The sequence below is a fragment of the Leptopilina heterotoma genome, unplaced genomic scaffold (genome assembly GCF_015476425.1).
Source record: "Leptopilina heterotoma isolate Lh14 unplaced genomic scaffold, ASM1547642v1 Lhet_0, whole genome shotgun sequence".
NCBI lineage: Eukaryota > Metazoa > Arthropoda > Insecta > Hymenoptera > Figitidae > Leptopilina > Leptopilina heterotoma.
Window position 1 is genome coordinate 2,062,635 of NW_025110811.1, and position 26,504 is coordinate 2,089,138.

The 26,504-nt window shown below is 24.6% G+C and overlaps 1 protein-coding gene across 11 annotated transcripts in view; it reads left to right on the forward strand.

Annotated features, from left to right (window-relative positions):
- The window catches only part of LOC122502889 (E3 ubiquitin-protein ligase HECTD1), a 40,943-nt gene that overhangs the window by 10,783 nt on the left and 3,656 nt on the right, over positions 1–26,504 (forward strand). For 2 of the 11 annotated variants that reach the window (XM_043619433.1, XM_043613571.1), the window contains 14 exons: positions 1,954–2,350; positions 5,071–5,106; positions 5,360–5,626; positions 8,670–10,130; positions 12,883–13,163; positions 13,379–13,639; positions 16,123–16,330; positions 16,564–16,764; positions 17,052–17,308; positions 18,912–19,085; positions 19,462–19,692; positions 21,890–22,134; positions 22,271–22,841; positions 24,541–25,583. In XM_043619433.1, the coding sequence (XP_043475368.1) occupies positions 1,954–2,350; positions 5,071–5,106; positions 5,360–5,626; positions 8,670–10,130; positions 12,883–13,163; positions 13,379–13,639; positions 16,123–16,330; positions 16,564–16,764; positions 17,052–17,308; positions 18,912–19,085; positions 19,462–19,692; positions 21,890–22,134; positions 22,271–22,841; positions 24,541–25,583 (5,633 nt within the window). The remainder of the gene's footprint in view (positions 1–1,953; positions 2,351–5,070; positions 5,107–5,359; positions 5,627–8,669; positions 10,131–12,882; positions 13,164–13,378; positions 13,640–16,122; positions 16,331–16,563; positions 16,765–17,051; positions 17,309–18,911; positions 19,086–19,461; positions 19,693–21,889; positions 22,135–22,270; positions 22,842–24,540; positions 25,584–26,504) is intronic. The other 9 variants (XM_043618664.1, XM_043614988.1, XM_043615718.1 and 6 more) reach the window with 9 other exon arrangements.

The window sequence follows — 26,504 nt, forward strand, 5'->3', positions numbered from 1 at the left end:
ATAAAAATTGATTTTAAAATGAAATACAATTATAATTTTAGATAATAATTGAATATTAAAAGCATTATAGCTTAAATTTTTAGAAATAATTGAATTTTGAAAAGGTTTCAAATTAAAATCTTTAAAAATCTGATTTTCCATTTTTTTAAACTATGAATTCTGTAGAATTAATATTTTTGAAAAATTTTAATTCCAATTCTGTTGAAATTACTCGAAGTTTTTATTTCCTAATATTTAATTGAAGAGTTTCAAAATAATCCAAATTTCGTAAAATTGAATTTTGAAATTTTCGAAAATTATTAAAAATAATTGATTTAAAGAAGAATTTTCGGTAAAAATTCTAGAAAATAATAATTGAATAAAAGAAAATAATTTTGAAGAAGTTACAGTAACAATATTTTTATAATATAAAATAATGATTTGAATTTTCCCAGAATTTTTCACGAAATAATGATTTTATCACTCGGTTGAAAAATGTCAAAATTTTGTCTAGAAATCAGGGAAAAGTCTGGGAAAAATAATAATTGATTCTCTTTCTGTATTGTCACTTCAAAAAATAAAAAAAAAAACTTCTTACCTTTCTTGAGAGCGCGTCACATTTTTACTCTCTATTGGAAAAATTTTCTTCTTGCAGAATTTTCATCTAATTTTCTTTTCTTTTTTTCTTCCTTTCTTTCTTTCTTTATTTTTTTGCTTTTAAATATTTTAATGAACACAATTATAAAGCAAAACAAAAAGTCATTTTTTGAAAAGCATATATCCTATATTTTCTTTTTTTATTCGAGAAAAACTAGAAACGTAGAGGCAGACAGATAGCAAAAATCCGATGCGATTTAGATAAAGAGATTTTTCGCAGGAAATTGAGATAAAGACATCACCGGCACCACATCCGCCTCTCAAGTTGATCATTGGCCCAAAATTGCCCTGCTTTACGGCACGCAAGTCTTCCAGTTCCCAGAACTTCATTATTGATAAGACGGTAAAATCCGTACTTTTTTATTTTGCATTTCGCTAACTCAAAAAAAAAAATCCCAATTTAACAACTACATTTTTTTGGCCATCGACTTGTAATTCGCGTTTTTTTTAAATGGTGTTGCACAGCCGCTGGCTTTTTTCACCATTAACATAATATATAATACTTATTTATTTAATATATAAATAAATATTAATATATGAACAAATTTTTAGCATGATTTCTGTTCTGCTGAAATTTTCCTTTTCTCTAATTTTTCATTGAATCAATGCTGATTTTTAGATTTTAAAAATCCATTTTTTTTGTTGAAAATATTCTTAACATTAAAGAATTTTTTTTCTTTTCTATTGTTTTGTAGATTGCTTTGAAAAAAAAAGAATTTTAGAAATGAGTTGTCGGAAGTGGACTGGTTGGTGTATAGATTAAAAAATTTAAAAAAGGGTTGTAAAATAATGTCGTACAATCGAATTTTTAAAAATGCTAAAATATTTTCAATTTTTATTCATTTAAAAAAAAAAAGAATTAATATCCAACAGGAAAAAAGTTTCTTGTAGAAATTTAATTGTTAGAATTTAATTTGTTTCGTCCTTTTTTGTTTTTCATTAACAGATTTCAATTTTGTGTAATATAATAAATGTGAAGAAAATAGTATAAAACAAGGGAAACGTGAAAACTCTTGCTAGTTGTTGATTCCATTCTTTTAATTCTTAATTAATAACTATAGGCTAACTCTGTCTGCCTGCTACCATTATGGTTTGAATACTGACCGATGGTAGAATGAAAAAATACTTTGTCTTTATTAATTTCATGTCAATAATAATTGTGTTAGGTAATTCTTAATTATTAATTATTAATCATTAATATTAGAATTAATATAATTAATAGAATTAATTAACAATACTGATGAAAATACCTTTTAAATTTTGTTCTCCTAATTATATTGTGTTATTTTTGTCATTTTATTGAAAAAAAAATCGTAGGAGGACGAGGACGGTCATCTAGTGATACTTCAAATGATACAAGACTTGATGATTAAAGGGAAGGATGAATTTTTAGAACATTTTGCACGTCTCGGTGTATTTTCGAAAGTTGCATCATTGGCTGGACCACAGGAGACAATTCCCGAACCTGAGACAGAACCAAATCAAAATGGAGATGAGCAACGTTTGGAGGATGCTCGTGAATTATTAATTGGAAAGGCTTATCATTGGCGTGATTGGTTTATTTGCCGCGGTCGTGATTGTCTTTATGTTTGGTCGGATGCAGCGGCATTGGAATTGTCAAATGGCAGTAATGGATGGTTTCGTTTTATTCTCGATGGAAAACTCGCGACAATGTATTCAAGTGGAAGTCCCGAGGGTGGAACTGATACAACGGGTAAGTATTTTTTTATAATAAATCTTCACGCATGATTATTTTTAAGTTACCAATTGCACTATTTTTTTATATTTTTTCCTTTTTACACTAATTTCATGTGTTTTCAAATTTATCCAAAAAAAAACAACGCACTCATTGTCTTGTCTTTTTGTCTATTTTTTGTTGTTGGTCCATTTCGGTTTCTTTATTTTTATTGTTTATTTTTTGTATTCAATTATTTTCATAAATAATAACATTCTTCGAAAAAAATCAGTTATTTTTATAAATAATAAAATTTTTTGAAAAAATCCAATTATTTTCTTAAACAATAAAATTATTCGGAGGATTTCAATTATTTTCAAAAATTTTAATAAAATTCTTTGAAGATTTCAATTATTTTCAAAAATTTAAATAAAATTCTTCCTAAAAATTCAATTATCTTCATAAAAAGTAAAATTCTTTGGAAGATTTTAATTATTTTCTTTAATAATAAAATCCTTCGAAGGATTTCAATTATTTTCAAAAATTGTAATAAAATTCTTGTCAAGAATTCATTTTTTTTTTCATAAATAATTGAATTCTTTAGAGAATTTCAATTATTTTCAAAAATATGAATCAAATTCTTGAAGTAAAATTCTATGGAGGATTTTAATTATATTAAAAAATTTTAATAAAATTCTTTCTCAACAATTAATTATCTTCATAAAAAATAAAATTCATTGGAAGAATTAATTTTTTTTCATAAATAATTGGATTCTTTAAAGAAATTCAATTATTTTAAAAAATTTGAAACAAATTCTTGTCAAGAAATCCTTTCGAAGTAAAATTCATCGCAAAAATTAAATTATTTTTTATAAATTTTAAAATTCTCCTGAGGAATTCATTATTTTCAATACAGTTTTAATAAAATTGTTCCTAAAAATTCATAAAATCTTCATAAAAAGTGAAATTCTTTTGAACATTTCAATTAATTTTAAAAATAATAAAATTCTTATGTGGATTTCAATTATTTTTAAAAATTTTAATAAAATTGTTCCTAGAAATTCAATTATCTTCATCAAAAGTAAAATTATTTTCTTAAATAATGAAATTCTTCGGAGGATTTCAATTATTTTCAAAAAATTTAATAAAATTGTTGTCAAGAAATCTTTTCGGAGTAAAATTCATCAATTGTTCAAAAAACTGCATTATTTTAAAAAATAACGAAATTCTTCAAAAGAATTTAATTATTTACAAAAACTCTAATAAAATTGTTTAAAATAGTTTAGTTTTCTATCAATAATGTTAAACAAATTTTAATAGTAAAATTATTAATTACAATTAAATTATTTTTTTAAATAGTAAAATCTTTGCAAAATTTGAATTATTTTCAAAAAAAATTTCATGAAAGAATTACATTTTTTTCTTAATTCGTTATAAAATTTTTCAAACGAATTCAATTATTTGATAAAATTTTAATACAATTCAATAATTAAATGTCTAATTTCAATTATTAACAATACACGATTATTTTAAAAACTTGAAAGAAATTGTTCATAAAAGTCAATTATTTTAAAAATTTTTAATTAAAAGTATTAAAGAGAATCCATTATAAAAAAAAGAAAATCAAAGAAATTTTTCAAACAGAATTTAATTAGAATTTTTGTAAATTTTAACAAATTTCTTCAATTATTCAAGAATTCAATTATTCGCCTAAATTCAAAGGAATTCAATTGTTCTCAAATTTTTTGACAAAATTCTTTGCTTGAATTCAATGATTTTTAATACATAAATTTTTAAATTGAAAATATTTGAAAAGAAAAATTATTTAAAAATTTAGGAAACAAAAAAGCAAACAACAATTAACTTGAAACTGCAAACAGATTACCGGAATATTACGATTATTAATATAGAAGATAGATTCTTTTTATTATTCATTTTTTGTATTTAATTTTGTTATTATTTTTTTTTGTTAAAAATTATTTACTGGACGACTTTCTTTGATAAAAAGAACAAAAAAAATGTTAAAGTGATAATTCTGAGCAATTGGATAATTTTATTATTATAGTTATTAAATTTAGAGCAATAGAACAAAGTATTTAAATTTTAAACATTTTATTTAATTAAATAATAAACAATTTTTTTAGTTTTTAATGTTTTTTTCAATGAAATAAATTTATGGAAAAATGGAAGGAATGAATTGTTTGTAATTGATTTGGAAAAAAGATTAATTTATTGACAAAATAATAGAGGAAAATCCACATTTAATTTATGGCATGAATTTTTCTTCATAGCACTTTTTCAATATTTCGTTTTTTTGTTCTGGTTCTATTTCTATTTCTCTTTTTTTTTTGTAAATGTTTCTAGTTTTTTCTTTTTTTTCAAACATTTATTATCTTTCCAGTAATTCAGATATTAATGTACTTTTTCAAATAAATTTTTTAAAAATACTGCAAATACTGCAAAATTGTATTTAAAAAAAAAAGCTTTCTTTAAACTTCAGTATTAAAAGAGATTAAAATAACTTTTGTTCGTCAATTAATTTACTGTGATTGTAACTAGTTTACAAAGTTTCATATTTTTTTGTTTTTTTTTTCTAATGAATATAATAAGAATCAAGAAAGAGATCAGAGTAATAAAGTAACTGTCGTTTTGAAATGGAAAATCAATTTTTGTTGGAAATGATTCCTCTCCTTTCATTTGTGATTAACTTGACGCAGGGAATGGTTTAGAAAATAACTCGTTTTACTAACTGCCTACAGGAAAGGGGAGGAACACTGAGTCGCTCGGTACTGAAGGTAGGTAACACGATTTTCAATGATTATGTTTTTTTTTACTCTCATTCTTCCACTTTCTTTTGTTCTTTCACTTCTTCTAACTTTACAACTAAAATTTCATTATCAAAATCTCGTTATTCTGCTTGTTGTTAACTTTCTTATTTATTTTTTTTTTTTTTGATAAAAAAAAAAATTTTGTGATATAAATTATTCCTTAGAGTGTGGAAAAGAAAGATTTCTCTTATTCTTATGGGAAATTTATTCAATTTTACAGAAAATCGGGGCGAATTTTTGGAAAAACTACAACGAGCTCGCAGTCAAGTGAAACCAAATTCGGTGAGTCAACCAATTCTTTCGCGTCCTGGTGTTACGAGACTTGTCGTTGGCAATTGGGCATTGTCGAGCAAAAAAGAGAGTGAATTATCAATTCACAATAGCGATGGACAACAACAGGCGACAATACTCAGGGAAGATTTGCCCGGATTTATTTTCGAATCAAATCGAGGAACAAAACATTCGTTTACTGCTGAAACAAGTCTAGGTAATTGTTTCTCTTCTACTCTTCTATTTTTCTCTAATTTTATTACTATAATTTTTTGAAAAGATCCCTTTTTCTGAATAAGTCAAGATTGCCACAGGTCAAGGAAAAATTAGGGATTTTTATTAAAAGTACATACTGGGAAAAATTCAATTTTTAGAATTTATGAGAAAATTCTGAATTTTTGAGTCTTTTTGGTTTGCCTCAGAAATTATGAAGTTACCACGAATTTTAAAACAAAACTTTCATTTTTTTCCTTTATTGACAAAAATTTCTTTTTAAATAACTTAATTCTTAAAGAACTATCATAAAATTATTACTTAGAAATTATTTAATGAACAATTAATTTTACTTAAATATTTCAAAATTAATTGAATTTTTAAAAAATTACGTTTACAATATTCATAAATAGATGAACTACAAAAGGTTTCAATTTGAAATTTTATAAAATTTTAATTCTCAATTAATTTAATTAGAAATTTATGAAATTTGATTTTTGAACTATTTAATAATTTAAATTTTTCTAAAATTAAATATTTCAGTATATATTTAATATTATTTCCAAAAATTTGAATGCAATTCTTCGAAAGAATTCAATTATCTTGATAAATATAAAAATTATCCCCAGAAATTCAATTATTCTTAGGAATTTTAATAAAATTCTTTGCAAAATTCAATTATTTGCATACATAACAATATTCATTACAAGAATTCAATTACTTTCAAAAGTAATAAAATTCTTTACAGAATTTCAATTATATTCAAAAATTTTATTAAAATTCTCGGCATGATTTCAATTATTTTTATAAATATCAAAATTCATCCAAGAAATTCAATTATTTTCAGGAATTTTAATAAAAGTCAATGCACAAATTTTTTCGAAAAAATCAACTATGTAATAAAATTTAATAAAATTCTTCGCAATAATTAATTTCTTTTTATAAATATAACAATTTTTACAGGGATTAATTTACTTTCATAAATAACAATATTCATCAAAAGAATTCTATTATTTTGAAAAATGTATTTAAATTCTCTTCAAGATTTCAATGATCTTTATAAATAGCAAAATTCTTCGCCAAAATTCAATTATTTTCGAAAATTTTAATAAAATTCTACGTAAACATTTAATTATTTTCATAAGTAATAAAAATTTCACAGGATTTTTATTATTTACAAATTTTTTATAAATTTATTCGCAATAATTCCATTATTTTTATAAATAATAAAACTCATCGCGGAATTTTAAGTAATTTGAAAAAAATTTTTAATAAATTCCTTGAAAAATGCAATTATTCTTAAAAATTTTATTAAAATTCTTCAAAAGAATTCTAATTATTAAAAAAAAAAAATTGTTATAATTTATTATTAGAATTTAATAATAGTTTTCAATACATTTTCAATTAAATTTCTTGAAAGAATTTTATTTTTAAAAATCTGAATAAAATTCTTTGGAACAATTTAATTTTTAAAAGAAATTTTAATAAAATTCTTCGTGGAAATTTAATTAATTTTAAAAATTTATCGAAATTCAATTATTTTAAACATTTACTATTTAAATTAAATTTCCTGAAAGAACTCAATTACTTATTAAAAAAAATCTTAATAAAGTTTTTTGCAAGAATTCAATTATTTTTATAAATAATAAAATTCTTCTCAGGAATTCAATTATTTAAAAAAAATTTTTAATAACTTTCTTTGGAAGAATTCAATTATTTTCATAAATAGTAAAAACTCATCGCAGGTTTTCATTTATTTTTAATTCAATTTTTTTAATGAATTCCTCGAAAATTACAATTATTCTTAAAAATTTTATTAAAATTTTATAAAAGAATTCAATTATATATTTAAAATAATTATGATATAATTTATTTATTAGAATTTAATAAATATTTTTAATTTTATTTTTAATTAAATTTCTTGTAAGAATTTAATTATTTTTAAAAATTTTATTTGAATTCTTCGTAATAATTCAATTTTTTAAAAAAATTTTGATAAAATTCTTTATGAGAATTCTCGTAGAACTTTTTAACAGGAATTGATTTAAAATTGAATTTTAGTTGAAATTTAAGATAATAATTGAATATTAAAAGCGTTGTAATATGAATTTTTAGAAATAATTAAATTTTGAAAAGGTTTCTAATTAAAATCTTTGGAAATCCGAATTTTCCATAAGTTTTAGTTAACAATTATGTAGAATTAATTTTTCTTTAAAAAGTTTATTTGAATTATTTTGTATTATTTGAAGTTTTTATTTTCTAATGTATATTTAATTGGAGAATTTCCGAATATTCGAAATTTTTGGTAAAATTCAATTGTAAATAAATTGATTTGAAAATTTTTAAGGCACTTTGTCAAAGATTATGAAAAAAATTGATTTAAAGATAAATTTTAGTTAAAAATCATAGAAAATAATAATTAAATTGAAATGATGGAAATGATAATTGAATTGAAAATAATTGAATTTTTTTGTTGAATATTGTTATTCATTTTTGAAAATAATTGAATTTTGCAAAGAATTTTATTAATTTGAAAAATAATTGAATTTTTGTGATGAATATTGATATTTATTTTTAATATTGTTCTTCATTTTATAATGGCATTTTTACGAGCAATTTTGCTATTTACAAAATTAATTGAAATAATAATAATAATATCTTCATGTTTTATAATAATAATAATTTTATAAGTTGTTAATTTCAAAAGGTTTGAATTTGAATGTTTTGAAGAATTTTCATTTCTACGGAAAAATAATAATGATTAAATATTTTCTTTAAAACAGAATAATTTTACTTTTAGAGAAATTTGCAAATAAAAGTATTAGAACTGTTATTTGAGTATCTAATCATTTTTAGAATGAATCAGAATATTTTTTTAGCTTCAGAGTAAAAGTGAAAATTGTGTCACGAAATCAGGGAAAAATAATATTGAATTTTTGTGGCAACCCTGTAATTAGAAAATTAGTAATTAAATAATATTTTAAAACGAATTGATAATAATACTTTTGAAAATATCTTTTGTGAACTATTTTGTGTCTAATTTTCAGGACCTGAATTTGCAGCCGGATGGGCGGGCAAACGGGGCAAGCGATTACGATCAAAAATCGAGGCGCTCAAGCAAAAAGTTAAAAATCAAGCACAAGAGATATATGAGCGTTACTTTAAGGCAGCACAGGCAGAGCCACGTGGTGTTGTCGCGAAACTTGGCACAATTGTCAGTCAAATTGAGAAAGCATGTCATAAACAACAATCGGGTAATCGAGAATGGCGAAATGTTTTGCAAAGTGCTTTGGAGGAATTGAAAATTCTCCTCAATGAAGAGGGAAAAGTATCGGCCTATGAATTACATTCAAGTGGATTGGTGCAAGCATTACTTGGTCTATTAGCGGCGCCAACAATTTCACAACCGCCTTCAATTCGTGCGACGAAACTCCGTCTCCAGAGGATAGCGGTCTTTAAGAATTGCTTTCAAGCAAAAGACTCACACAAGGAGCACAATTCAGCAAAGACATTAGTACAAAAATTAATTTCCGTACTTGAGTCTATTGAAAAATTACCCGTCTATTTATACGATACACCTGGTTCTGGTTATGGTCTACAAATTTTAACCCGTCGTTTAAGATTTCGTTTGGAGAAGGCGAATGGCGAGAGTGCGTTAATCGATCGTTCCGGAAGGAGTTTGAAAATGGAACCATTGAGTACTGTACAACAATTGGAGAATCATTTATTGAAAATGGTGGCTAAACAATGGCACGATCATGATAGATCGACTTTCACGTTCGTTAAGAAACTCAAGGATGGCAATCGATTGACATTCAAGTATCAGCACGATTTCGATGAGAATGGAGTTCTCTATTGGATTGGCACTAATTCAAAATCGTCGCCCGAATGGGTTAATCCGGGACAATATGGCCTCGTTGTTGTCACATCGAGCGATGGTAGAAATCTTCCGTATGGACATCTCGAGGATATACTGAGTCGTGATCCAGCGGCATTGAATTGCCACACGAATGACGATAAGAGATCGTGGTTTTCGATTGATCTTGGCGTTTGGATTATACCAAGTTCGTATACATTGAGACACGCGAGAGGCTATGGACGAAGTGCATTGAGAAATTGGCTATTTCAGGCGTCGAAGGACGGCGTGAATTGGACGACTTTGTACGCACACGTTGACGATTGTTCGTTAAATGAGCCGGGGAGTACGGCGACATGGACATTGGATCCGCCGAGCGATGAATCGCAAGGTTGGCGACATTTACGCTTACAGCAGACGGGGAAAAATGCCTCGGGACAGACGCACTATTTGTCGGTTTCTGGATTTGAGGTTTATGGCGAAGTGACGGGAGTTTGCGAGGATTTGGGTAGAGCTGCGAGGGAGGCTGAGGCGGGAGTTCGAAGACAGAGGCGATTGATCAGAACGCAAGTGCTGAGACATTTGGTGGCTGGGGCGAGAGTCGCGAGGGGCCTTGATTGGAAGTGGCGCGATCAGGATGGAGTACCACCTGGTAATTCGTTTTCTTTTATTATTTATCTATAAAATGTGACTCTTAAAAAATAATTGAATTTTAGAGAAGTTACAATAATAGGAATTTTTAGAAATACATTGAATTTTGAAAAGGTTTGGAAAATATGAATTTTTTTAACATTTAATTAACAATTCTGTAGAAGTAATTTTAATGAAAAATTTTAACTTCAATTCTATTGAAATTAGTTGATTTTTTTAAATATATATATATTATTTCCAAATTTTTAACAGGATTCTTCGAAAGAATTCAATTATATTGATAAATATAAAAATTCTTTCCAGACATTCAATTATTTTCAAAAATTTTAATAAAATTCTTTGCAAAATCTAATTATTTTCTTAAATAACAATATTCATCACAAGAATTCAATTATTTTCAAATGTAATAAAATTCTTTGCAGAAATTCAATTATTTTCAAAAATTAAAAAAAAATTCTAGGCATGATTTTAATTATTCTTTTAAATAGAAAAATTGAACCCAGAAATGCAATTATTTTTAGGAATTTTAATAAATATCTTTGCAAAATTCAATTATTTTTATAAATATCAAAATTTCTTGCGGAAATTCAATTATTCTCTAAATTAATAAAATTCTTCACTAAAATTCAATTATTTTCAAAAATTTTAATAAAATTCTAGGCATTATTTCAATTATTTTTTTAACATCCAAGAAATTAAATTATTTAAAAAAGAAAATTCTTTGCAGAAATTCAAATATTTTCAAAAATAATAAAATTCTTTAGTGAAATTCAATTATTTTCAAAAATTTCAATAAAATTCTATGCATTATTTCAATTATTATTATAATCATCCCAGAAATTCAATTATTTTAATGAATTTTAATCAAATTCTTTGCGAAATTCAATTATTTTCATGAATAACAATATTCATAACAAAAATTCAATTAATTTTAAAAGAAATAAAATTCTTTGCAGAAATTCAATTATTTTCTAAATTTTTATTAAAATTCTTCGCATTATTTCAATTATTTTTATAAACAGCAAAATTCATCCCAGAAATTCAATTATTTTCAATAATAATAAAATTCTTCACTGAAATTAAATTATTTTCTAAATTTTTATTAAAATTCTTCGCATTATTTCAATTATTTTTATAAACAGCAAAATTCATCCCATAAATTCAATTATTTTCAGGAAGTTGAAATTAAATTCTTTGCAAAATTCAATTATTTTCATAAATTAATAACAATATTCATTATATGATTTCAATTATCTTTATAAATAGCAAAATTCTTAGCAAAAGATCAATTATTTTCATAAAGTTCTGTAAAATTCTTGTCAAATTTTCAATATTTTTCAAAAAATTTTCTCAATTCAATGATTTTCAACATCAGCTAATTTAATAAAATTTCCCAAAATAATTCAATTATTTAAAAAAAGTGTAGATAAAATTCTTTGTAAACAGTTAGTTATTTTCATAATTATAATAAAAATTTCACAGGACATTTAATTATTTAAAGAAAAATTGGTATTAATTTTTTTGAAAAAACAATTATTTAAAATTTGTTTTTAAAATTAATCGGAATAATTCAACTATTTTTATAAATTTTAATCAAATTTGTTTCTAGAAATCAATTATTTGTTTAAATAATAAAACTGATCTCAGGTTTTCAATTATTTTTAATACAATTAAAAATTAATTTCTCGAAAAATGCAATTATTCTTAAAAAATGTATTGAAATTCTTTAAATGAATTTAATTATTTTAAAAAATTGTGATATAGGTACCTACAATTTGTTTATTAGAATTTAATATAATTATTTTTGATACATTTTTTATTAAGTTTCTTAAAAGAATTTAATTATTTTTATAGATAATAAAAATTTCACAAGAATTCAATTATTTGCAAATTTTTTATAAATTTCGTTGCAATAATTCAATTATTTTCAAAAACAATGAAATTCTACTCAGAGATATAATTATTTTCATAAATAATAAAACTCATTGCACAATTTCAATTGTTTTTAATACTATTTTAATTGAATTTCACGAATAATGCAATTATTTTTAAAAATTTTATTAAAATTCGTCGAAAGAATTCAATTATTTTAAAAAATTTTGATAAAACTCTTCATAAAAATGCAATTTTAAAAAACATTCTATTATTCAATTAAATTTTTTTTTTTTGGATTTAAATAATTGAATTCTCGTAGAATTTTCTAATAAAAATTGATACAAAAATGAAGTTCAGTTAAAGTTTTAGATAATTGAATTTTGAAAAGTAAACCTTTTCAATTGTAAACAATTCGAATCTTTGAAGATGTAAATTTTTTACACTTTTATTTAACAATTCTGTAGAACTAATTTTGTTTAAAAAGTATGATTACAATTTTTTTTATTTTTTGAAGTTTTTATTTTCCAATATTAAAATTAAAGAATTTCCGAATATTCAAAATTTTTGGTAAAATTGAATTGTAAACAAATGAGTTTAAAAATTTTCAAAATAACTTTTTCAAAAATTGTTAAAAAGAATTTTAGTTAAAAATTCTAGAAAATAATAATTAAATTCAAATGATGAAAATAATTTTAAAGAAGTTACAGTAATAATATTCTTATAAGTTATTGAATTTGAAATTATTTGAAAAGCTTAATTCATAGGGAAAAGTAATAATGATTAAATATTAATTTTAAATAAAACAATAGTTTCATATTGTATAAATAAAAATTGTGTATTAAATTTGTGTAATTTAATGTGTGTTTTTGAAATTGAAGGCGAAGGGACAGTGACCGGGGAATTGCACAATGGATGGATAGACGTGACCTGGGACTATGGCGGTTCAAATTCGTATCGAATGGGCGCTGAGGGCAAATACGATCTTCGACTCATTGGCACTGGAATGGACTCCGAGAGCAGTATAAAGGGTAAGATTTGTGGCGTTTTAACTGGCCGAAAATCGAGCAGTACTCCGAGTCTACCTGATTGCACCGACACTGTTCGATGTTCCGTAGCTTCCACCGACCAAGCCGCGAGCACCGACAACTTAGCAGCCAAGGTAAAAAGAAATTTACAAATCTGCTTTCTTTCAAAGAAAGAAAGAAAATTCTTTATTTCAAGAAAAAAACTTTTTTTTCTTGATAGAAAGAAGTTTCTTTTCTTGATAAAAAGAAGTTTCTTTTTTTGATAGAAAGAATTTTCTTTTCTTGAGAGAAAGAATTTTTTTTTCTTTGAAGAAGAAAATTGCAATGAAATGTTGTTTCTCGATTTTAGCAAGCAGCGGAGTCGATTGCGGAGAGTGTGCTGTCAGTTGCTCGAGCGGAAGCAGTCGTCGCTGTGACCGGTGAGGGAGGAGCAAATTCAACCGGTGAACTTTCGGTTGTTCTTCATCCGCGACCCGATACAACGGTGACGAGTGATTTGGCCACAATTGTCGAAAGTCTAACTCTCAATACCGAGTGCTCAACAAATAGTAACAGTAATCGAACATCGAATAGCTCAAAACCAATTTTCCCTCCTGTTAGAGGAAACAAGGTTAGTATTTTTTTTCCATTGTTTTTTAATAAAATTTGTGACGAACTCTCAAGAAAGCTAAGCTTTCTAGAGAGAGCGTCACATTTATTTTGTTAAGTATTGCCTGAAGGTAAAAAAAGAGGTAAAAAGAAATATTTCAGATGTTTTTTTTTCCTTCAAATAACAGACCTCGCACTCATCTACTAAAACTTACTATTTACCATTAGCTACTATTTGGATATTTTTTTTTATTTGTTACACTAAAAGATACATTTTCCTACTTTTGAGAATTTTCACAAGTTTAAATTCGCTAATAGTTGGAATAAAGAAATTATTTTTAAAAATTTTAATAAAGTCAATGGAAAAAATTCAAAAAATTTTAATAAAATTCTTTAAAACGATTCAATTATTTTCACAAATTTTTCGTAATTCAATTATTTTTAATTTCTGCTATTTTAATAAAAAAAATTCCTAAAAGAATTGAATAATTTAAAAAAATGTTTATAAAATTCTTCGCAAACATTCAATTATTTTCACGAATAAAAAAATTTTCACAAGAATTCAATTATTTAAAACAGAATTTTCCGAATATTTTTCGAAAAAAATCTATTATTTAAATAGATTTTTAGAAAATTCTTCGTAAGAATTCAATTATTTTTATAAATAATAAAATTCTTCTCAGGAATACAATTATTTTTTAAAATTTTAATAATAATCGTGGCAAATTCAATTATTTTTAATTATATTTCTTATTGAAAGAATTTAATTATTTTCAAAAATTTTAATGAAGTTCTTCGCAAAAAATTCCATTATCTTCATGAATAATAAAATTATTCGCAGAAATTCAATTATTTTCAGAAATATTTAGGTATAAAATTCTTCGCATGAATTCAGTTATTTAAAAAAATTAATAAACTTCCTAAGGATTCAATTATTTTTAAAAATAATAAAATTCTTCTCAGAAATTCAATTATTTTTTTAAAATGTTAATAAAATTCTTTCCTAATATTTTTAATAATTTTTCTTTTTAAATATTTTCAATTTTAAAATTAACGTATTGAAAATCATTGAATTCTTGCAAAGAAATTTATTAAAAAATTTGAGAATAATTAAATTCCTTCGAAGAAATTTATTATTTATCAAAATAACTGAATTGTTGAGAAGATTTTATTACAATTTTTGAATATCCTAGTTAAATTCTTTTGAAGAATTTCATTTTTAATAATTTTAATTGGACATTTTGAAAGAAATTGAATTTTATAAGGAATTTCTTTCAAGTTTTTAAAATAATCATGTATCTCAATAATTTAAATCAAACACTTAATTATTGAATTTTATTACATTTTTTCGGAAAATAATTAAATTCTTTAAATTTTATTACAATTTTCTAATATAATTAAATTTTTTCGTAAAATAATATTAAAATCCTATTAAAAATTATTGAATTTCTATGATGCATTTTGTTATTTATAAAAAATAATTCAATTCTTGCAAAGAATTTTTTTAAATTATTTAAAAATAATTAAATTCTTTTGAAAAATTTTATAACGAATTAAGACAAAAATGAATTTTTTCGTGAAATTTAATTGAAAATAATTGAATTGTTTCGAAGGATTTATTAAATTTTTTTAAAATAATTGTATTCTTTTGTAAAATTTTATCAAAATTTTGTTGAAAATAATTGAATTTTAGCAAAAAAAAAATGTACTACTTACAAAAATAATTGAATTCTTCAATTCAATTATTTCCATAAATAATAAAACTCAATCAGGATTTCAATTATATTTAATATAATTTTAAATTAATTCCGCTAAAAACGCAATTACTCTTAAAAATTTGAATAAAATTCTTCGAAAAAATTCAATTATTTAAAAAAAATTGATATAATTTATTTATTAGAATTTAATAAATATTTTCAATTTCATTTTTAATTACATTTCTTGTAAGAATTTAATTATTATCAAAAATTTTAAGCTAATTCTTCGGAACAATTCAATTATTTTAAAAAATGTTGATAAAGTTCTTTTATATTTAAATAATTGAATTCTCGTAGAACTTCCTTGATTGATTGAGAATTGAATGAAATATAATGATTAAAGTTTTGAATAATTTTATTTATAAATTTCAATAAAAAATAATTGAATTTTGAAAGAATTACTTTTGTAATTTTTAGAAATAGTTCAATTTCAAAAGTGCGTTACATTAAAATCATTTGAAATACTTTAATTCCTGTAGACATAATAAATAGGTATTTAAATATTTATTTTAAAAAACTATTCTATTTTTGAATGTAATTATGAAATTATAAAAAAAATTGTGTCATCAAGTTTAATTTTTCGATAGCAACTTTTTTCAATCTTTATGCTACTTTTTCCTATTTTTTAAAAATTAATTAAAAATTTTTAAAATTAAATAATTTTAGACGAAGTCTGAAATAATAGAAATATCTTGCGTAAATTTTTTAAATACCATTGTTAATATAATTTTTCCGAATGAAATCGCAGCCTGCAAGTAGTTTACTGAGTCTGGAAGCCGCTGAAGTTCTGGATAGAATGAGAGAAGGGGCGGATAGAATGAAGAATAATACGAATAGTTTCCTGAGTGGCGAACTAGTCGGTTTGGTTCCTGTTAGAATTAGTGTAGCTGCCGAAACTGAGGAAAATTCACTGAGGATAAAACCAATTCCCAGACATCCACCACATATGTTGGACGGTGAGTTTCTTTTTTTTATCAAAATTTAAATTTTCATATGTCTAACAAAATTCTCCTCATCCTTGTATCCTTGTAATTTCGTATATATGTTTGGTATGTTTCAAAAAATGAAAAATCTAATTCGTAATTTTCATTTATTCCATCATAATTGATTTTTGGTTTGCATGCAGTTTTTTGTTTTTCTAATAAACTAAAAAAAGCAAATGAATGAAATTGTGATGTCTCCCAATAAGTAGGAAGTAAAGAGTGCAGCCGTGATAAGGAGGCAAGCTCTTCCTCGCAAAATCCCGCTGGAGGATGTTCTGTTGTTACCAATCCAATGTCTGTCTCTGTGCCCAATCTTGCTTGTTCAGATGTTAACAACACCTTGGAACCGGCAGCCGCTACTGGCTTGCTGGAAACATTTGCTGCGATGGCGCGAAGACGAACATTAGGTCAGTTCATGTCTTCTCTGTTCAATCATTCTTAACTCATTAATATTTATCCAAAAAAAAAGGTGGCGGTAATATCTTTGTTCACCACTGTTTAAATTTTTCCCATTTTTCCCCAGTAAAGAAATTTTTGTTTTATTGTCCTGTGAGTGAAAAAGAACTTTTGACATTTATACTTATAAACAAATTAATAATAATACATATAATAAATATAAATAAATATAAATTTTGTAAATAAATATTTAACTATAATACAATTTTAAGAATGATATTTTTTTAAAATTGTTCAGGTCCGGCAGGTGGTCAGCACATTGCTCCAAATTCGAATTCTAGTTCAAATCCAAGGGGACCTAATTCCGTCTCTAGTTTGGTTAGATTAGCACTTAGTTCAAATTTCCCTGGCGGATTGTTGAGTACAGCTCAAAGTTATCCAAGTCTCACGAGCAGCGGTCAAGTTGCCGGCAGCGGTGTGACGACAACTACGGGACCAGGATTAGGACAAGCTTTTACAATGTCCCTCACCAGTACAAGTAGTGATAGTGAACAGGTGAGCTTGACTATCAATTTATCAATTTTACTTTCTTTTGTTCTATTTTAAATTCTTTGGAAATTCAATTTATTCTCTTGTCATTAGAATTAGAAAATTAGAATGTTTGATAAAAAATTATGATTCAGAAATGGAAAATATTTTTTTTTTATTTCTCAATAACAATTTTGTTAACAAAATAATCTAATTCTTTTGAAAAAAAGAGTAAAATTCCAATTTTTGAATTATAATTTTCGTAGAAAATTCTGTTTTTTTTAAAAATAATTTGCACCATTTATATTTCTCAATTCACAAATTAAAATTTTTTAACATTTACGCACAATTTTTATTTCTTAACTAAGCAAATGTTACGCGAGCGAAACGTGGTATTTAATTTATTATTATGATGCTTAAAAAATATTTTATTTTCAAATATCAACTTCGATTTTTTACTTATTTCAGATTCAAAATTTAAAAAATTCACTTATTGAATTCAATTATTTGCAATGCAATAAAATTCTTCGTAAAATTCAATTATTTTCATAATTTTAACAAAAAATATTTTCAAATTTTTGGTTTTAAAAAACTTAAACTAATTCTTTTAAAAGAATTTAATTATTTACAAAAACTCTAATAAAATGGTTCAATAGAATTTAATTTTCTGTTAATAATTTTAATAAAATTTAAGAATAAAATTTTTAATTACAGTTATTAACAAAATCAATAATATTCAAAAAATTAAAGAAATTCTTCAAAAGAATTCAATTAATTTGACTATTTTAAATAAAATTCCTTGAATTAATGGAATTATTTGGAAAAATTGTAATAAAATTCTGAGAAATAATTAAATTCTTTTGAAAAATTTTATAATAAATTAATAAAAAAATTGATTTCTTTCGTGAAATTGTTTTGAAAAATTTTAAAACAAATTAATAAAAAAATTGATTTCTTTCGTGAAATTGTTTTGAAAATAATTGAATTTTTGCAAAGATTTTTCTATTTAAAAAAATAATTGAATTTTTTCGAAGGATTTATTAAAATTTTAGAAAATAATTGATTTCTTTCGTGAAATTTTATTAAAATTTTGTTTAAAAATAATTGAAATTTTGCAGAGAATTTTACAATTTATAAAAATAATTAATTTCTTACGAAGAATGTTATTATTTATGAAAATAATTGAATTCTTGCAAAGAGGTTTATTAAAATATTTGAAATTAATAAACAAGAATAATTAATTAGTAAATTAGTTAATAATTGATTTTTTCTTAAAATTTGAATCTAAAAATATTCAAAAATTCAAATTTAAAAATTAAACATTCTGTAATTTGCATAATAATAATAAATTGAATATCACGTTCCGCGTGTAAAATTCGCTAATTGTTTGAGAATTTTTTAACATTTTTCTTCACAATACTAGAAATATTATGTTAATTATATTTATTGTATTAATTATTTATTAGATTTTTTTTATTTTAAGAGATTTGAAATTTTTCTGATACTAAAGTTTTGCTTGTTTATATATTTTTCACTTAATTTCTACGGGAATAATAATATAATGTTCATAATGAAAAAAATATATATTTACTGATTCGCGCTCAAACGTTTTTTTAATGTAATTGGAAAGTTGTGGCTGCAGGTTAGTCTGGAGGATTTCCTGGAGTCCTGCGGCGGTGTCGCGGGCTCGAGTGTCAGTGGCGGTCGCACAACTGGTGGACCGACTCTTCTCACTGAATTGGAAGACGACGAAGACCCCATTCTCCCCGAGGAAGACGACGACAACGAGGACAATGATCAGGAAGTATGTTTAATTTGCAGAAGATGAGCTGGTTTACTCCATTTGACAATTACTGTTTAAATTAGTTTTAATTACTTTCAGTTACTTTCAATTATTTTAAGTTACTTTCAATTACTTTCAGTTTTTTTCAATTCTTCCCGAATAATTTAATAGTAGAACAGTTTTCTTTTCTTTTCTATTTATCCACATTTTTGCTTGGAGTAAATCAGCTTCTTTATTCCCTGTAAGAGGAGGTGAAATCAGTAAATTACTTTTTTAGCAGAAAAATAAATTTTTCTTTTATTGCATTTCGCCTCCTTTTACAGGGTTTTGATTAATAATTCTCGTTTCTTGTGTCAGAGCATGCAGTGTATTTATATACACTTGTTGAATTTTGAAGGTATACTTTTTGCAGGATGATGATGAGGAAAATGAGGAAGAGGGCGACGGCGGCGAGGGCGAGTACGAAGAAATGATGGTTAATCGCAATTTGTTGGCAGCATTTTTAGAGGAAGAAACACCACAAAGTACAAAACGACGAGCATGGGACGATGAATTTGTATTGAAACGACAATTTTCCGCTCTTATTCCAGCCTTCGATCCTCGTCCAGGCCGAACAAACATCAATCAGGTATGCTTTCATTTAATTTGTTACACTACTTTTTCTTTTAATTCTAATACTCTAATAAAAATAACAGGCTTCGCATTCGTTTACTACAACCTACTATTTACTACTTTTTTACGATTTGCTACTATTTGGATACTTTTTTTTAAATTTGTGACACTTAAAGATACTTTTTATATTTTTAATTTAAATCCGCATAAAGTTAAAATAAACAAATTATTTTACAAAATTTTAATACAATTCTTCGCAAGAATTCAATTATTTTCGAAAATTTTTAAAAAAATTTTCACAGAAATTCAATTATTTATATAACATTAACATATCAGACAAATTTAATGATTTTCAAAAGTAATCAAATTCTTCACAGAAATTCAATTATTTATTTATTTTTTTTAATAAAAATTTCGCACAAATTCAATTATTTTCGAAAATTTTTTAAAACTTCTTCACAAAAATTCAATTATTTTCGAAAATTTTTTAAAAATTCTTCACAAAAATTCAATTATTTTCAAAACTTTTTGAAAATTCTTCACAGAAATTCAATTATTTTCATAAATAATAAAATTCTCGACAAAAACCGAATTTCCTAGAATTCAACATTTTTTCCTCTCTTTTATGGAATTTAGCTTCATTATTTTTGTGCTTTTGGAAAATACTTTACATATTAAATAGTCTCGACTCTTTGGTAAAAAATCTAAAATTATAGAAAATTATCAAAAATTCAAAAATCCGAATTTCTTAAAATTCAACATTTTTTCCTCTCTTTTATGGAATTTAGCTTCATTATTTTTGTGCTTTTGGAAAATACTTTACTTATTTAATAGTTTCGACTCTTTGGTAAAAAATCTAAAATTATAGAAAATTATCAAAAATTCAAAAAACCGAATTTCCTAAAATTCAACATTTTTTCCTCTCTTTTATGGAATTTAGCTTAATTATTTTTGTGCTTTTGGAAAATACTTTACTTATTTAATAGTCTCGACTCTTTGGTAAAAAATCTAAAATTATAGAAAATTATCAAAAATTCAAAAATCCGAATTTCTTAAAATTCAACATTTTTTCCTCTCTTTTATGGAATTTAGCTTCATTATTTTTGTGCTTTTGGAAAATACTTTACTTATTTAATAGTTTCGACTCTTTGGCAAAAAATCTAAAATTATAGAAAATTATCAAAAATTCAAAAAACCGAATTTCTTAAAATTCAACGTTTTTTCCTCTCTTTTATGGAATTTAGCTTAATTATTTTTGTGCTTTTGGAAAATACTTTACTTATTAAATAGTTTCGACTCTTTGGTAAAAAATCTAAAATTATAGAAAATTATCAAAAATTCAAAAATCCTAATTTCTTAAAATTCAACATTTTTTCCTCTTTTTTATGGAATTTAGTTTCATTATTTTTGTGCTTTTGGAAAATACTTTACTTATTGAATAGTTTCGACTCTTTGGTAAAAAATCTAAAATTATAGAAAATTATCAAAAATTCAAAAAACCGAATTTCTTAAAATTCAACATTTTTTCCTCTCTTTTATGGAATTTAGCTTCTTTATTTTTGTGCTTTTGGAAAATACTTTACTTATTTAATAGTTTCGACTCTTTGGTAAAAAATCTAAAATTATAGAAAATTACCAAAAATTCAAAAATCCGAATTTCTTAAAATTCAACATTTTTTCCTCTCTTTTATGGAATTTAGCTTCTTTATTTTTGTGCTTTTGGAAAATACTTTACTTATTTAATAGTTTCGACTCTTTGGTAAAAAATGTAAAATTATAGAAAATTATCAAAAATTCAAAAAACCGAATTTCTTAAAATTCAACATTTTTTTCTCTCTTTTATGGGATTTAGCTTAATTATTTTTGTGCTTTTGGAAAATACTTTATTTATTAAATAGTCTCGACTCTTTGGTAAAAAATCTAAAATTATAGAAAATTTCCAAAAATCCGAATTTCTTAAAATTCGACATTTTTTCCTTTCTTTTTGGTGATTTAACTTGATTATTTTTGGGCTCTTTAAAAATTTTTTACTTATTTAATAGTCTCCACTCTTTGGTAAAAATTCAAAAATTAATAAAAAATTTATTCGATAGCTACTTTTCGCTACTTTTTTAAAAGTAATTATTGAGTGCGAAGCCTAAAATAATAAAAATAGGTATAATAATTGCTATTAAAAATATTGTTTAATTAATTTGAAAAATTGTTTTCTTCAGACAACGGATTTAGATGTACCTCAACCGGGAAGTGAGACACAATCGAGTGTTCGTGTCGGTGCAACGCAAATGCCAAAATTGTCCCTGACATTAAAAGGTCCTGGACTTCCGGGCATTGCGGACGTTGAATTACCACTTTCGGAGCCAAAGGCCAGTATTTTCCAATCGGTCCAAGAACTGATGCAACTCACCGAACTTGGAAGTAGACAAGAAAAATTGCGAAGAATATGGGAACCTACTTACACGTAAGTTTTAATATTAATATTTTAAATAAATGTTAAATTAAATTAAAAAATGTAATTTAAAAATTAAATTAAATTTTATTAATATTTTGAAATTGAATGGAAATTTTATAAAATTTTTTGTTTTCTCTTTTTAAAGAATAATTTACAAAGAAGCGAAAGATGATGAGTCGTCTGGACGTGCAACGCCAATTGTGACACTTTATTCTCGTAATGCAAATAATCAAACGACAAATCCGTGTACAGTGGAAGATGTATTGCAACTTTTGCGTCACGTTTATGTATTGAGTACAACCAAAGATGAGAAGAAAGATGAGAATTGTGTGTCGAATGAAGACGAGTGTCTTGTTAATCCAGATGATTTTACATCGAAGAAAATCACCAACAAAATAGTACAACAAATTCAAGATCCATTGGCGCTTGCTGCCGGTGCATTGCCAACGTGGTGTGAGGAATTGGCGAGGAGTTGTCCATTTTTATTGCCATTTGAAACGAGACGACTTTATTTTAGTTGCACGGCATTTGGTGCGTCGCGATCAATTGTCTGGTTACAAACGCAAAGGGACGCTGTACTCGAGAGACAAAGGGCGCCCGGGCTCAGTCCAAGGCGCGATGACAGTCACGAATTTCGTGTGGGAAGATTAAAACACGAGAGGGTCAGTGTGCCTAGAGGTGATAAGTTACTCGACTGGGCGGAGCAGGTTCTCAAGGTGAGTTTTAAAATTTTATTTCTTGTGTTATGTTTCAGGGTTGACAATGGTCAGGGAATTTTGGGAAAAGTTGGGAAAAGTAGAATTGATCAGGGAAAGCAGGGAAAAGATAGATTTCAATTTGAAATTTCAGAAAATTTCAAATTTTGAATGAACTTAAGAAGAAATTTTAAACAAGTTAGATTTTTGAGAAATTTTAATAATTCAAATTCTTTTAAAATTAGTAAAATTTTTTAAAATATTTATTTAATTATAATTATTGAAAATAATGAATTTATAGACAAATTTTAGTTAAAAACTCTAAAATAAGTTGAAGTTTGAAGAAGTTACAATTTACAAATAATGGCAATTTTTAAAAATAATAAAATTTTGAAAAGGTTTTAAATTCAATTTTTGGGAAAATCTGAATTTTTCATACATTTTTAATTAATAATTATGTAGATCTATTTGTTTTTTTGGAAAGATTTTAATTTCAATTCTGCTTTAAAATTAAATGGATTTTTTTAATATTTATTTGATATTATTTCAAAAATTTTAACGTGATTCTTCGAAAGAATTCAATTCTCTTGATAAATATCAAAATTCTTGTCAAAAATTCAATTATTATCAGGAATTTTAATAAAATTATTTTTTTTTATTTGTAAAAATAATTGAATGTTTGCAAAGAGGTTTATTAATTTTTTTTAAATAATTGATTTCCTGTAAAGAATTTTCATTACATATTTTTGAAAATAATTGAATGCTTAAAAAAATTCTTGCAACGAATTTTATTACATTTTTTTAAAATAGTTTAATTCTTTTGAGAAATTTTATTAAATTAGTAGATTTTGAAAATATTTTAATTTCAGCAAAGAATTTCATTATTATTGATTAAAAATGTTTTCATTATTATTATTTCATCACAAATTTTGTAAAATGTAATTGAATTCTTGCAAAAAGTTTTTGAAAAATAATTACATTTTTGAGGAATTCATTTAAAATTGTATTAAAAATAATTGAAATCCTATGAAAAATTTTATTATTTAAATGAAAATAATTGTATTCTCAGAACTAATTTTATAACATTTTTTTAAATAATTGAATTCTTGTGAAGAATTTTATTATTTATGAAAATAATTGAATTCTTGCGAACGATTTTATTAAAAATGTTGTAAATAATTTAGTTCATTCTTTGTAAAATTTTATAGAAATTGAAATTATTATAAAACATGAAGATATCAATCACTTCGAGTCGAAGACTCGGAGTGATCGATATCTTTATGTTTTATAACAATATTCTTAAAAATTATTGAATTTCAAAAAGGTTTGAATTTGAATGTTCTGAAAATCTTAATTCCTAAAAAAATAATAATGATTATATATTTATTTAAAAATGAAGTCATTGTGGTTTTTGAATAATTTTACTTTTAGAGAAATTTGCAAATAAAAGTAATAGAACATTTTTTTGAGTATCTAATAATTTTTAGAGTGAATCAGAATATTCTTTAACTTCAGCGAAAAGATGAAAATTGTGTCTCAAAATCAGGAAAAAGTCAGAAAAAAGCAAAAATAAATTTTTGTGGTAACCCTGTGTTTGTAATTTTGACATCCATGAAATTATAAAATTACAATTTTTGGAGCGTGACAGAATTGTTTTAAAACCATATTTTTTTTAATATTAAAGAAAGGGAATTATATTATAATAATATATTATTTTTAGGTTCATGCGAGTCGAAAGAGCATTTTAGAGGTGGAATTTGTTGGCGAGGAGGGAACGGGTCTGGGACCGACTTTAGAATTTTTCGCCCTTGTCGCAGCTGAATTGCAAAGGAAGGATTTGGGTCTTTGGCTGTGTGACGATGAGGAGGCGTGTGAGCAAGATAATCTTTGTCCGTCCGGTGAACAGATTCGACCACATGGTTACTATGTAACACGTCCCAGTGGTCTATTCCCGGCACCATTGCCACAAGATTCACCCGAATGTCAACGTGCAACACGATACTTTTGGTTCCTAGGTGTGTTCCTCGCCAAAGTCCTACAAGACAATCGACTTGTCGATCTACCGCTCTCGAGGCCATTCCTGAAATTAATGTGCCGCGGTGACATCACAAACAATGTGAATGAAAAAATCGGTCTAACTGGTGTCAATCAAGAGAGCATGTCGTCCAGCATGGCGAGTAGTTTTATTTCCGAGGAGGGCGAGCAAGATACGGCAAGTTGTTCGGCACTCGAACCAACACCCTGGTACAGTGGAATTCTCGATATCGATGATCTTGCACACGTTGATCCTGTGCGTGGGGAATTCCTCAAGGAAATACAAAATTTAACGTCAAAACGTGAGAGAGCAATTTCCGAGGGTCAATCGTCGGCTGACGAGAGTTACGATTCATTTAGAATTACACATTCGTCGGGCACATCGGTGGCAATTGAGGATCTTGCATTGACAATGACATATGCGCCGAGTTCGAAAATATTCGAACACGACGTTATGGAATTGAAGGAGAACGGGGCCGATGTGACAATTACTTTGGATAATGCCAAGGAATATATGGAATTAACGGTGAAATATTGTTTGGATCGTGGTATTAATAAACAAATGGAGGCGTTTCGTGCTGGTTTTTCAAAAGTCTTCCCCATGGAGAAATTACATGCATTCAGTCCCGAGGAAATTCGAGCAATGCTCTGTGGTGAACAAAATCCACAATGGACACGCGAGGATCTTCTTAATTACACCGAACCAAAATTGGGTTACACGAGGGAAAGGTGAGTTTTTTTGTTTAAAAACATTTTCCTTAGAAATAAAAATTGTCCATAGTTTGAAGTCATTTTTTTGTATACTTTCGCTTTTATCAGTTTTTTACAGTTTTTTATTCATTTCTAAAAAAAAAATTTGAAAATTATATAGTAAAATATTTAAATATTATTAAAAAACGGTAGAAAAATTTGCTGAATTTCTTTTCTCTTCATCACGATTTTTAAGAAAATTCTGATTTTTTTTAGAATTAAGACAGTAAATGCTTCTTTTTTCTTCTTTTTAAAATTAATTCTACTTTCAATCAGCTAATAATTGAAATAAAAAAAATTATTCTCAAAAATGTTAATAACATTTTTTGAAACGATTCAATTACTTAAAAAAAATTTAAAAACATTATTTTTTATAAGAATTCAATTATTTTCCCAAATAATGAAATTCTTCGTTGAAATTCAATTATTTTCAATATCTAGATACTATTTTAATAAAATTTCACAATAGAATTCAATTATTTAAAATAAAATTAATAAAATTCATTGTAAACACTCGAATTATTTTCATAAGTAATAAAATTTTCACAGAAATTCGATTATTTGACATACAATTTTCAAAAAATTTTTTTAAAAGAAATGAATTGTAGTTAAAAAAATGTTATAAAATTTTCCGAAAGAATTCAATTATTTTTAATAATTTTTATAAAAGTACATATAAGAATTAATTAATTTTCAATACAATTGTAATTATTTTTCTGAACAAAATTTAATTATGTTTAAAATTCTTCAAAAAAATTCAATTATTTAAAAAAATGTTGACAAAATTCTTTGCAAGCATTTAATTATTTTTACAATTATAATAAAATTCTTCACAGGAATTCAATTATTTAAGAAAATATTAGTAAAATTCGTTGCAAAAATTCAATTATTTTCGTAATT